The sequence below is a fragment of the Corvus brachyrhynchos genome, unplaced genomic scaffold (assembly GCF_000691975.1).
Source record: "Corvus brachyrhynchos isolate BGI_N302 unplaced genomic scaffold, ASM69197v1 scaffold14, whole genome shotgun sequence".
Lineage (NCBI taxonomy): Eukaryota > Metazoa > Chordata > Aves > Passeriformes > Corvidae > Corvus > Corvus brachyrhynchos.
In genome coordinates, this window is record NW_008239110.1 from 20,406,264 (window position 1) to 20,420,448 (window position 14,185).

The window sequence follows — 14,185 nt, forward strand, 5'->3', positions numbered from 1 at the left end:
TACAGCTACATATGCACTGGTCTTTTACAAAACACAGGAGAAAAGGAGGGGAGAATTACAAACAAGACCTCACTCACCTCAGGAATTGACTGGATAGATTCCACAAAGTTATCCAGTAACGATTCCCAAATAGCCAGCTTTACTGCAACACAGAGATGAGAAAGCTGACTGTGAGAGGTACATATGCTTTCAAGTAATTGTAACTTTAAATCTGCCAACAGGCTGCTTCAGGACATGTTGATGCTTACAGACATTTGAAGCAAGTTACAGTTTGTATTATATAATCACTATTCATGTATCAGTGGACAAATCTGGGCTGGGCACTGACACAGCTCTGCACACAGAACCAGCTGCACTTTGAGCGCAGCTTTCTTCTCCAAGCAATTAGTTTATATCCTGGAGAGTTTTTGCTTCAACTCAGAAGCTGTGTGTCCAAGTGCTCTACTGGATGTATGAACCCTCTGCAAATTACATTCCAAGGAGGCTGGAGATAATGAGCTATGCTGGTGTCAGGCTGACTTCATATGGTACCTCAAGAGCCTCCACTGCATTTCTAGTGTCCTGCACAACTCTCATTCTCCATTTGTCCAGTATGGATGCACAGTGCTCTCCAACCACAGAGTTAGCTGGCATAGACACACCACCAGTTCCTGTTGAAGCTCAAGTCAAACTTGAGCAATCTCCTGTTTTGTTTTTAGGTGAGTGTACTGTTACTGAAGATACTAACTTCTGTTCTCTGGAAGCTTGAGTTCAGCACTGGCATTGGCAACACAAATTCTACCATGCCTCAGCTTGAACCTGGAAAGCTGTTTCTACAAGATGATAAAATTTGGGCCTTGTTCTTTAGTCCAGATTCCCAGACAAGAATGAAGTTGCAACAGATCAAAAATTAACCCCATTCAAACAGAAAAAATAATCAGATAAGATTTAATTGTCAAAATGAACTCTTGTGGGAGTAATCAATAGTATCATCTGGTTAGGACACTGACAGTAAACCCAATGCTGAGCATTTTGCACACTCATCTTTTGAATACAGAGGCCTAATCCAAGCCACTGACTTAAATGACTTTAAATTTAGCCCCTGAAAAAAAAAAGCCAGTAAGCATTTAATCTGTCACCTGTTACTTGACAGAGGTTGGTCTCTGCTGTGTCATAAATTTGACTAGGGACTATACTTGCATCCTTTATTTTTACTGAACATAATCTCCTGAGAAAAAATCCCTTGCTCCCTTTTAGGTGGCACTATTCTTCCATACAGTGACTTTATATATAGGAAAACTATAGAAAACAATATGCTTTTTTCTCAACAGCTCTTCCTTCCTCTTCCTTCAGGAACCATTTAGTTACACTGTACTCCTTGATCAAATGGTGTAGCACTTCAAAAATGTGCATTCTGTTTCTCTCCTGCATAAAGGTGCACTTCCCCAAAATACTACTGGAATCCTGGAATTTACCCTAAAGACAGTAGTGGTAGGCAGACCAGACAGGCTTCCCTTAAAGGCCTTTCTGAGGACAGCCTTACTGCTGCTAGTTCCTAACTCCCACTTCCTACATCATTCAATGTCTGAAGCAGCAGACAGGTGTTATTTCCTGAAGCAGCAGCACGACTGGTGAGCCTGACTTCTTCCCAGTGCCTCCCACTGTCTGCTACCATGGCTAATAAACCTGGAAACCTTTATTTTGACTCTGGTCCAGATATGTGTATACTGATACACCTCCCCAGCTGGGAATAGGTGCTCTGTATCACTTTAGCTGGCATCTAGCTTCTTCTGTCAGAGGAAATGTTGTCAGTATGAATTACCCAAGATTACTGAGAAGTTTCTAATACTGAACTCTACACTCATTGTTATCGTAGGATAGTTCTCAAGGGTGGGGAACAGGATGCTCAGTAGAACGTGTATCTTTTGCAAAGCATGCTTGTTAATGTGCTTTGTTCAGCTTTAGAACGATTTACATTGAATAAGGCAATTCCAATTTACAAAAAACACAGTAAAAGCATTGAAAACAAATCCTCTTACTGAAGCACACTCCTTACACAGTTTGTCTAACCAGATACCAAGTCTTTTCCAGCCTGTGACTGTACAAGTCCCACTTATAATGACATTTCACAAAATCTGTAGCACAGACTACATAGTAGGAACAATATTAACTTACCAGAAAGACAAAGAGCATTTGAAAAGGCAAATTTCTGCAGAACAACTTCATCACTATCCAGCTCAGAATTTAACAAGATTTGTCCTTTATGGAGCTTTGACTGACCTCTGTTAAGACAAGATTGAAGCATCTTCACTGACGGAGCCACAAGCTTAAGAACATTTAAAGAATAATTGACAATGCAAGAAGGGCTGGTTATTTATTTAGATAAGGCATGCCATATCTGTATAGGTGTCATACTCATCCTTCCATTTTACTCATGTTCAACCTGACAACAATCACAACAATCACTGAAAATTAGTTCCTCAATTTAAGACTAATATTATGACCAAATTTTCTAGGTGTAAATGCAAGTGCCGCAAGCTGTGATGGTAACTACAGCATTACTGCATACACACAGATAATTCAGAGCAGGATGCTGGCCTCTCTCCTGCTCTTTAGCTCTTCTGTTATCTTTCTGTTTTCATTTTCCACTGTCACTCTTACCAACCTTACTACCTCCCCACTATAATGTTACTTTCCCTAAAACCTCTACTGCATAGGGGGCAAGGAGCAAAGAAAAGAGGACAAAAGACTCGTTTAACTTTTCATATGAATCTCTATGAAACATGCATAGGCACAATGGAGCATGTCAGGAATCACAAATTACACAACTGAATAGTACATGCAGTTTTCAAATGGTCAGGAAAAATCAAACACCTGTCTCCTTACCAGATTACCTTAAATAAGCTCAACCTCATTAGTTCAGTTCCTAGTATTAACAGTGTCCTGTCTAGGGGTTGCTTTTAGGTGCTGTTGGAAAATTACAGGTAATTTATATAATCATTTTCATTGTGAAATATTTCTGTAGAGATAATTTTCCTTCCATGATGAAAAAACATTATTTAACATGGAAAGACAACTTGCCAGGTTTATCATTACCCAATAATCAAGTCGTAACTTTCCTAGGAAATGAAGTATATGCTGAAATTACATCTTTGTATATGAACCTCAGGGACAAAGAGAAAGCTTATAGAGAGCATCTTCTTTAAAATCGGACTTGTCTCAAAAATGCTCATAAGTTTCTTTGCTGTGAGGTACATAGTTTCTGTTTGGGATTGCTGAAGAACACAGAGTTGTGTGGGCAGGGAGCTTCTTATTTACAAGATATATTGTATAAGCAAATAGCAAAAGCCACTACTTGCAAGTTTACCAAGACAGCAACACTTGTCAACTTAGATTTACTGTTTTCTTTATTTATTTTACTCATTTGGGAAAAAAGCAAGGACAAGTATATTTTTACTAGCTGCTTTTGCTTGAATTAGCTTTAGGTGTCTATTAGCTTTTATATACAGAATGCCTGAAGATACTTACTCTCCTATTCTATAGTTCAGCTCTTCATTCTCCCAATGGACTAGTGCAACTTCATATGGCTGAATTTCATGCTGCTCTAGCACTCTCATGATATTCTTCATCTAAGAAGACAATTGCAGCAACAGTTACCATGCAGTAAATTATCACTCTGCAAAGAACTTGCATAGAGCAGGCTGATGAATGCAACCTTTATGCTGAAGTTATTTACATAACAATGAAGAGGTGTGCTAAATAATGAAGTTATTATTAACATAGTTTACTTCTGAAACTGCTTCAGAAGAATTTGTGGCTATTAACAACTGCAAGTAATCTGGGAAAACTGAAATGTCATTTAATATCTGCACACATGGAACACAGTAAGGATTAACCACAATAGCATTGAGGACAACATGGATGTATTCAGTATAACAATGAGCTGCACAAGATTTTGGCAGATGTCTCAATGTGGGAATGAATCTTTAGGATAAGTACATCAGGTGGTTGTTTCTGATAAAATTACTAGTTTGCTGCTAAATCAGTAATTTTGTTTCTGATTGCTGCTGAAATCAGTAGTCTTGTTTCAGCTGCCAGAGGGCAGTTATATTAGAGAAATCCTTTACCACTACAAAAATCTGGAAAAATTGTTACAGCTGCCACATTCATCCCTGTAAATAGTTAAATGTGCAATTTTACTTGCAGAAGTAATCTCTTTGCTCTTTTATTCTCCAGCACATTAAAATCTGATGCAGGAAGAAAGAGCCTTTTTCTCTCACAAAACTTTGTCCTCTGATACCTGATTTAGGCTCTCTTGTTCCTTTTTATATGCTACAAGGCTCCCCTCATCTGCAATTAGAACAAGTTCTGAACTAAAAAAAGCACTCACCTACAAGTTTTTAAAAGGCATTTAGCTACATAACAGCCAGTAAAAAACCAAACCACAAAACCACAATACACTTTTGATGCCTAAATTCTTTAAAGAGGTCAATCTTCTACTAAGGCATACTTAAAAAGCACTCTCTTTTTAAAATAAAAGATCATAGTTAATATTTTAGTACAAAACTGTATACTGTAACTTTTTCATAAAGCATATTCTCCAGGTTAAGTACTCTAAAAAATCTGCTGGATCACCTGCAAGAGGGATTTCCTTTGCATTGCTAGCTTTCTTCATTGCTTTCAAGAGTTTTGCTGATACTATCTATCTATGTAACACAGTAACATTTTTCACTGAAAAAAAACCCCTCAACCCTACAGCTGCAACTGCTCCCTTTGTAATCCTGAATTCAGTATTAGCATGACTAAGATTTGCCATATAATTCACGTCTTTGGAAAAAAAAGGGTATGAAAACATAGGAAGTGTCTGTTCTGAGGCCAGTCACCTCAGCCAACCAGTGGTGTCCAGGGACAGTTCAGCAATGCAAACCCCGCTTGCTTCTAGGCCCAGCCTAATTTTATAGAAGGGACTAGTTGTGACACAGTAAAACTAATTAGAAGAGATGTTCTGGAGTCACTAGCTGCAAACTCTTGCTATTATGGGCACTTACGTCACACAATTTCCTTTTAAAAAAACCTCAAAGCTGGTTTTTCTTTTTGTCCTAGCTATTTTGGTAGGGAAGCTGCTCTACAACCTTCCTATTCAGGTATTTGAAACTGGTATTTCGTATTCTAAATTTTTTTTTGTGATCAGTCTGTATTTGTTACTTCTCCTGTTAAGCGTCTCTTAATGTAAAATAAGTTTTTTTTCTCCTACTAGTCAATCTGGAGCACTTTTGTCCATTTGCAGTGATACTCTACATTGTCTGTTTTACTGAATTACTTTCAGTTTCTGTTCTACAGCCCAGTTCGGGGTTTTTCTCCTTTTGTTTCAGTTCATTAAAGCATGTCCACAAAAATACTTCTTCTGTTTGAGCAAGTTGTTTGGCAGTTAAAACTTTGACTATGATGTTGATAAGCAAAAAGAGGCATTTTTCCTCCTCTTTTATAAATAAAGCTAGCAAGGGACCAACTACTGTTACTAGTATTGACCAGGAAAACAAGGTACGAAATTTTCAAAGGTACAAAGCATGTACAAGAAAAGGAGAATTTTCAGAGTACTCCAGGGGCTGAGGTGTCCAACTCAAAGATCATCAGGAGTTAAGTCAGCTGGTCTTCAGTAATACTTATGAATCAGTAGCGTAGATACATCCATAGCATCCTAAGTGTGCTAGAGGCAAGGTTTGAAGGGAGAACTAGTATCTTTTTTTGTATGGACACCTGATATACTGACACCTCCCAGAACAGACAGGAAATCAGGAACATTTCAGTTCTGAAACAGAAAAAATGAACTTGGATCCAGAAATTGTTCGTGTCTGGAAACAAGTGCTCTCTGTTTTCATTTACCCCAATGAAAATCCTCCTGTGAACTTCTATGCATCTCAGTATGATCTATTAATTACACCATTTAATTTCACATACTCTGCCTACAGATAAGGTCAATACTTTTTGTATCTAGATCCCAGTTTAACCAGTTATAAAAATACATTTAAAACATTAAATAACTTTAAATGTATTCATCAAAATAGATATGCCTCTGGCATACCCTTCTTGGTCAGCAAAGATCACCAAAATATTATATGTCAGCAACATATTTAATAATTATACCAACCAATAAAAAACTTCCTTCAGGAAAATTGCTAGCTGGTAAAAACACAGAACAGTATTAAAGAGTTGCTTATAGATTTTTTTCTCTTTCAAAGTTATACAAATACAAGTCTCTAATCGTTTTGACATAAAATGGAATAGAGTGGAATGATCCTTTTCTTCTAACATATTTTCTGTTATATTAATGCCTTTCAAACAATCATTCACAGGTTGATTTTTCTGATCTACTTTTTCAGGATGTAGAGCTGCAAAAATTTTCTTTTTGTCAGTCTCACTAGATTAAGGTGTCATATTTTTGTCTTAAGTATGAGTTGCAAAGGTGATGTATCAGCAGCCCACACACTTGAGGGCAGCAGCAGGTAAGAACCTGCACTCATTAGGAGAAGAATTTGCCTTCATGGAAAGATCAATCTTCCAAACAAACCCCTAACACACTGAGTTTTGTGAGACTGACAAAACACCTGCTTATGCAGTTTTAACCAACAGTTTCACTTTACTTACACTTTTCTCTTCAACATTCCAAAATACAACAGCCCCTTCCCTGCGAATTCAAGGAAAAACTGAGTGTAATCATACTGTTTTAAATGTATTTTAATGGAATAGTCTAATTGTACAGTGGCAATTTTTGTCATTGTGAATCAAGAAACTTAAAACTATCTTCACAGAAATTACATACCAGTTGCTTTTTAACCATACTTTAATGAAAAACCATGAGAAGGTGTTTTTTAGCCATTTAAATAATTCTGATTTTTTTTTAGTCATTCTGGCTGGACAGTTATTCCTTGAGTTTCATAAGGTAACATGATACAATGATTTAGCAAGCTGCATTACTTCCTTCACACCATTACTACTAATTACATTACTACTAATCCCATAATGTTTTGAGCATGATTTATAGCTTACCTGAAGAAAAAGATCATGCCAGGATCATCTTCTTTTGCAGATTTCTCAGTACTGACCACCAAAACATTTGCAGCATCTTGTTTGAAATAAATGAAAAAATTGAATAATTAGTTAAACTTCTGAACATGACAGCTGATAGCTGTAAGCATATAATTCAACAGTTGCACAGTAACACATCTGCCAGTCCCACATTGTATTTTTCTGATAGAAATGCTTGCCAGGAAACAACTACAGTATCAAACTATACTGCTTCTCAGAACTGCCACACTCTAGGCCGACTGAGCCTCTACTGGGAACTTCAGCAGAATCTTCAGTTAACGAAATGTAGCAGCCTTGAAGAACAAAATACTTAAGAGAAAACTGATGCAGACATAGTAAATAACCAGGAACAGAACACAGAAGTGGACATGCAGTGTGAGAGAATTATGGAAGTTGGCTGCAGTTGCAGAGAAATTACTGTTCAAATCTGTTTGCCTGGAAGATCTTTCTCTTTTCTATACACTAAGGGACTAATCTGCACTCAAATTGTGCTGACTTTGCTTTGCCAGTCAGAAACTTGAAAGAGCATACCCCCTGGATGGGGGAGCCTACACCTGCATTTCCCTGCACATCAGAAGTGTGCTTTTGAAACAAATCTTCCACCCACCCTCCTTTACCACACTTCTCATGTGCACTGCACAACAGTACAAAAAATGTGAGGGTTTTTGCATTAAATTAAACTGAAAGAGAAGCTCCAAAAAATGCACCTGTGGTACTCCGACCACTAATGGGGCATTTGTTACAAAGGATTAGACTAGAGCTAGTCCAAGTAGAATTCCCCCAAACTTACAAAATGTGGTTGCTGGGTTCTCAAAACAGGGGTTTGAACTTTCTTCTACAAATCTTCTCCACTGTGCCACTCACTAATACAGATAAACTTTTAGAAGTCCTGATGCTGTTTCAAACCAGCATGACTCATTTTGTTGCAGCACTAGTGGAAGCTAGACCAGTAAAGCCCCCTATATAAAGTGAGACCAGTAAAGCCCACTATTATAAAGTGAGACTTCACAAAGATTTTGCAGGGCCTAACAGCTAAGCCTTAAAAATTTAAATGTCTTTGCAGGAAAATCACAAGTCAAGTGACAATTCTGCTTGTGTACAAATTCTACCTTCTGCTTTACTGCTCAAGCCATAAAGGCCAGGTAGACTGAGGCAGCAGACAGAGATGACCAAGTGTAAAATACACTTTTGCTAATATCTGAATTGGGACCACATGGTTGTTCTGAATGAGCCCTTAAAGACTTTTCTTCCACTTGCTATTTCAGTTCAGAAACACATCATTGGATGAACAACTAGAGCAAGTTTTAGGTGTGAAGTTTGAGTTCATCATGGAAGTAACATTTGTCTGTATTTTCTCATTTGCCTTTTCAAATACTGGTCATATCTTTATTTATCCACTCCAGCCAAAACATATACAATTGAAGAGAATTTGGTCTACTTTAAGTGGAGGTGCAGGATCTGCCTCTAAAATGTTTTTAAAGAGGTCAAAACCAAGAATAATGCTGTGGAAAAACACTACAAAGTAACAAATCCACACAATAACTGCTGATTTAGATTTCTATGTGGTAATATTTTTAAAAATTATTTTCCAAGATTCAGTGTTTGGCTTGGTAACCAACCACTGCTACATGCATATGCTAACCATCACACCACTTCAGATTTGCTGGCACAATCCAATATCCTTTCATCATTACTTCCTCCAAACCTTTGATAAACAGTACTCATTATGAGTCAAAAACACCATGAAGAAATAAAAGGAACTGGCAAAAACGACACTGCCAGGGTAAAATACCATCAACAGTAACATTTAATTCACGGTCATGCTGGGGTTGTACAAAGTTTCTATCCCAAAGCTGTGAAACCAGGGTTAGTTTTAATACAAAGAAACGACAGAGGAACAGGAAGCCTATATTCTAGTGGGTATTGTCTTTCATATTCATCTTTCTGAACAAGACAATCATCAGTAAATCCTGTCCTTGCAAGAGACCTACTGGAGTATTATTGCACTTAGATTATTATTTGAGAGGCAGACAGGTTTTTGATAAGCCCTACTAAAATGCCCATGAACTGCCTCTCCTTCTCCTAGCTTCACATAATTTGTTCTTCCAAAAGGAAGAAGAAAGGCATTCTACTACTCACATATGAAAATCACAGCTGTTCCAGGGCATAAGGCTCCTTAAGCTATAATAAGATCCATTTGTTTTTCTTTTGTAGTATACTGCAGCTATTTCCAAGCCATACTTTCCCAAGTCTTCCGAGATACTCTACATGGAAACCAGAACCAATTATTTTGCTAAAGCCTAGCTAAGTGAAGCATTCCACAATTGCTAGAATATACTTGGCCCAATAGAGAAGAAGTATCAACAGCATTCTCTTTACTAGAACTAAGCATTTATGTGTGTATCATTTTAATTTCACTTAGTCAGTAAGATTCTCTCTTGCATGCCTTCCTCTCCAGCTCTGTAATTTACATTAATAGAAATGTGGATACAGAAAGAAGATGCAACACTTCAAATTACAAAATTGTTTTGACAGCTGAAGTAGTGCACTACCTCACTACTGAAAGATTAATTAAAATAAAACATTCAGAATTTTCTCAGTGATGTCTATAGAAATTCTCTCTATCAGTCAATTTCCAAAGCTATTTCTCATGCATGCACGTAATTTTTCTATACTTCTAGTGTAATTGTAATGTTGGGAAAAATTATCACAGGGTAAGAGCAAGAGCTGCCCATATTGCTATTCTGAAAGGTTTTGTTGTGGGAATTTTTAAGCAAATAGAATCTTTAAGCAAAGCAATAATTTTACAGGAAGTATGATATATTCCAGGATATTATCAGAATAAGAATACATAAAGTTATAAAAATGATATCCATCACCCGTATTTTATTTCCCAAGGTATAACATTGCATTTAATGTTTCAAAAATCTACCTCTAGGCAAACTTGTTATTTCAACATATCCATGTGAAGTCAGGTCATGACACAGATTACCAAGATGATACTCATCTGCTGTTGCAAAGGCTGTGCACTGCATCAGATTCTGTGCCAAAGGAATAAAGATTTGAGTTAGGGCAAGGCTGAAGCAAAATGTTAATAAGACAACTATTTGCTTCAAATTTATTAAGAGTGACAGTTTTCATTTATGCACTGTTCTGTGGTATCATTGCCGTGCTGCCCACCTGCTGTACATATACTAATGAGATTACTTGCTCCTTGTTAAGTAGGAAAGCAAATCACACACTGAGAACAAACCAGGAGACAGGAGTTAAGTTGCACCAAAAAACTCTGTGGTAGAGCCACAGTGAAAACCCTTCTTCCCTGAATGCCAATCAAATACGTGAACAGCAGAGCCACACTTGCTGCTGCTCTCCCCCATCACACAGCTTATGACATGCTTGGCTGACCACTGAAACCAGAGGCAAGATATCCCTGATAGCAGTTTTAACATCCGTGTTTTAAAGATAAACCAAGTCTGACTACCCCAGACTGTTTATCAAGCAGAACCTCCAATCACAAACATCATGTTCTGCCATGCACCAAGCTACTGCCCAGGTTGAGCCACTGCAGCACAGGAAGTCACTGACCTTCTGGGCCACTTGCAGTGCTGCACATCTACAGCGTCCCTTCCCCACCCTGAGCTGCATCCTGCACTAACAGCGTGGTCTCCACCACCACCACGGCTGAACAGTACACAATGGCCAGTTTGTCCCAATATCCCACAATCCTAAATAACTAAAATGCCTTATTCAACTGGAAAAATTATGTTGACTTGCAAGGAGATTTGAGATTTTCTTGATTAATCAAGTCACAATAAACTGATTTGAAAATTGTAGTACTCATTTGAAGTATATTTCTTTGTTCTGACACCATGTATGACCTACAATAATGTTTTTCCGTACAATGTAGTGGAAAATATCCAGAAAGCAATGTCTCACTGTGGATCGGTCACTTCCCAGTTTTTTTGTAACTAATACAAATGGAGATGTAACTAACAACAAATGAACAAAGGAACTGTACTCATCTGGAGGGATTTAGACCCACAATACACTTCAACCTAAAATCCAAGTTACATTCTTGCAGCACTCATACTGTCAAACAGCAAGGCTTAAAGAGGTGTTCTGCTCCCTGCAGGGGGCCTGTCACCACCAATCATCAGAATCACCACCTCACATTTGAACTTTTCTTTTTAAATGTTCACATTCTGTTATCACATCCAAAGCTTTCCTTACCCATCAGCTTAATTCTGCAACCACTCGCAGAAAATAAGCTTTCAAAGTAATTCTAATATTCAAAGAGCAACTCTGTAGGCATATTTCGACAACTGTGCTAGAAGGCTGAATTAACAGTGGAACAGAACTGTGTTTTCAGTTCCCTTGAAGTAGCAAGTTTCATTATCACAATTTCAACTGTATAAATCCGTTCTCAATCTCTAAATCGCCAGTGCCAATTATGCATCTGAATCTGAAGATTATTCCAAAAACCTCTTATTGTAAGTACACATACTCTGTCATGAAATTCTTCTGTCAAGAGTTAAGGGAGCAAACTCTTCATCTTCTAGTTAGTATACAATTGAAAATCTCTATCCTGCTCTGTGCTTCCCACAGTTTATTACTTGGGCTACTCTTCATTTCAACTTTCTGTCCTACAGCTGCAATTTTAGTTTGAATGGCTACATTTCTCATTTAGTTACAACCAGAAGTTTTTCCGCTAAGCTACATGCCTGAAATAGCATTTTGAACATGAACTACTTTCAGGTTTTGGGTTTTTTTGTTACAATGTACTGTTTCACTTAAGTATTTACAAAATTCTTGTTTGATAGAGAACATTTGCCTTGGGTATAATTTGAGATTAAGACACCTAAAATACATGTCCACGGGTGCTCTGAATATCTAAATTCCCATGACTGTTGGTGGAGATACAGCCAAAAAATCTACTCTAATCAGTGAATCAGCTAATCCTAAAATCGATGTGTTAAATGGCTTATCAACCTTAATGTCATGTTTTCTGCTACATCGCTTTCACCTGCAAACTTCAAAAACCCCAGAATACAGCACCTGTACTGGTGCTAGAATGGAACCTGAGCTACTCACCACCCTCCTGCTTTCTGCCTACACTGTTACTGAGATTCCATTCAGAGCAGCACACAGGATGGCTGCTCCTAAGGACAGCTAAGTACACTGACAACTGATTTTCTGTATCATCATGCCCCCAACGACTGTACAAGCTCATGGAATCATAAGTCTCTGCAGTCCATCTCTTCCACTTAAAGCATACTAAAATTTTTAAGCAAGAAAATCTGCATGATGAGCTTTAGTCCTTGTATCACCAGAAGGGGAATCAGTCTTCACCTAAAAGTGTAGTAAATACGACGTCTTTGCCTGAATTTCAAGCTATTTCTATGCTAGATGACTATAGCACTAAGAATTAGCTCAGAGGCTTTTCCTGCCATCAGACCGTACGTACAAGATTAACCAAGTAGTGGTACCACTCACTGATGGACCGACTAAACCACCCAACTGCTTTCAAGTAACTCCTCCATCGATCCTGAAAAACTGGTTGTACAACGATTTATCACTGCTGGTGCTCAGCACTCTGCCTGTAAGAACACATGAAGACCAGTGTTGGGGAGGATGGGAAGGATCTCATTCACCAAGTGCTCTGCAAAAGAAAGGTGTCAGCTGTCAGGCTCTCCCAGACAGAAACCACCACAGATCCTCAGGGTTCTCTAACCAAGAACCTCAGGACTGGGCCTGCAGCTCCTCCAGAGGCAGGAGAAGCTGGGAAGGAGATGTCCCCAAGGCAATGGCCTTGGCATTATGGCCTGCAATACTAGGGGGCACCTGGTTGCCTTCAAACATGCACAGAAGGCAAGATCAGCTTTTTTTGTGACACCAGGATTTAGAAAAAACTGATGGCATGCTGCAAAAAAAACCCTTCAAAGATTCTCCATTTGTGCTACTTCTATTAATCTTCCAGAAATCAGCTACCTCCAGAAGTTACTTCTCTATACTACATAGCTATAAGGACAGGTAAAAAAATGCTGACTCCACTACTGTCAGCCTGCAGTCATGGTGACAGCTTATCTGCACCCCTGCAGATTGGAATAAATATCTGACAAAACCACACTGGATTTATTAAAAAATAGCAAATGTTTCTGTTTCTGTTAGGTCTGAGTTTACATAATTTCTGGCCCAGCATTTTGCCATGCAAAAGCTTCCTCAGGAAGTATATTATTATTTCAGTGTATCAGGCAGTATTTTCTCCATTTCTTCACAATGGAAAAAAGTAAAAATAGCACTGCATGTTATTTGCACATATATATGAAAATGTCAAACAAAGAAACTGTTTGCATTCTATACTGTCATTTAAAAGCCTCAAGAATGCTGCTGCTTCACCCAAAACCAAAAAGAATCAAACTCTGAATGTAATGTCATAGCATGACTAAAAAGCTGGAAACATTACATGATGTTTCAGGACTAATATTTCTCAGTTTCCTCTTGCGAAGCAGTATGAAAATAGGAGTGGGAACTAAATTGTCTGTAACTACCTCTTTATGTTACACTAAGGCACAGTCATCACACAGAATATTAACCAGAAGCTTAGATATGAGAAGGCAAGCACTAAAACTTTTCTCTGCTCACATTCAGTAGATTATGTAACAGATATATTTTGCAACGTGGAAGCTATTTCTGAAGGGACAAGGCTTGTTTTAGTCCCCCCTATCATACTATTTAACTAACAACACCCTGGAACTCAGTTGTTTTAGCCTGAGAACAGTACACATCTGACACCAGGATTCACCATGGAAATCCTATACTCAAGTATACTTAAGGCCTGGCTTGGCTAAGAGCTATCTTAAGCAGATATGGCTACAAATATGCACTGTTCTTCCTCGTCATATCTCAGGGTATCTAAAACAGTGTGTTGCTGCATTTCCTCTATAGCCCTAGGAGTCTGATAATCAAGGTGCTATTTCTACACAAAGAATGATCTTTCTCAGGTAACACAGGCTACACTTGCACGTTCATTTCCCATATGAAACTTAATCTGAATATAAACTTTATACTATTTACTTTCATTTTTATTTCTGTTTGAGTGAAGCCTTAAAACTGGGTAAAA

The 14,185-nt window shown here is 38.0% G+C and overlaps 1 protein-coding gene across 4 annotated transcripts in view; it reads right to left on the minus strand.

Annotated features, from left to right (window-relative positions):
* The window catches only part of RMND1 (required for meiotic nuclear division 1 homolog), an 18,480-nt gene that overhangs the window by 3,450 nt on the left and 845 nt on the right, over positions 1-14,185 (minus strand). For 3 of the 4 annotated variants that reach the window (XM_017739605.1, XM_008637880.2, XM_017739607.1), the window contains exons 2-7: positions 9,998-10,106; positions 7,027-7,102; positions 6,625-6,664; positions 3,508-3,608; positions 2,155-2,261; positions 78-142 (exon numbers count right to left, since the gene is read on the minus strand). In XM_017739605.1, coding sequence (XP_017595094.1) covers positions 78-142; positions 2,155-2,261; positions 3,508-3,608; positions 6,625-6,664; positions 7,027-7,102; positions 9,998-10,106 — 498 coding nt within the window. The remainder of the gene's footprint in view (positions 1-77; positions 143-2,154; positions 2,262-3,507; positions 3,609-6,624; positions 6,665-7,026; positions 7,103-9,997; positions 10,107-14,185) is intronic. The other variant, XM_017739608.1, reaches the window with a different exon arrangement.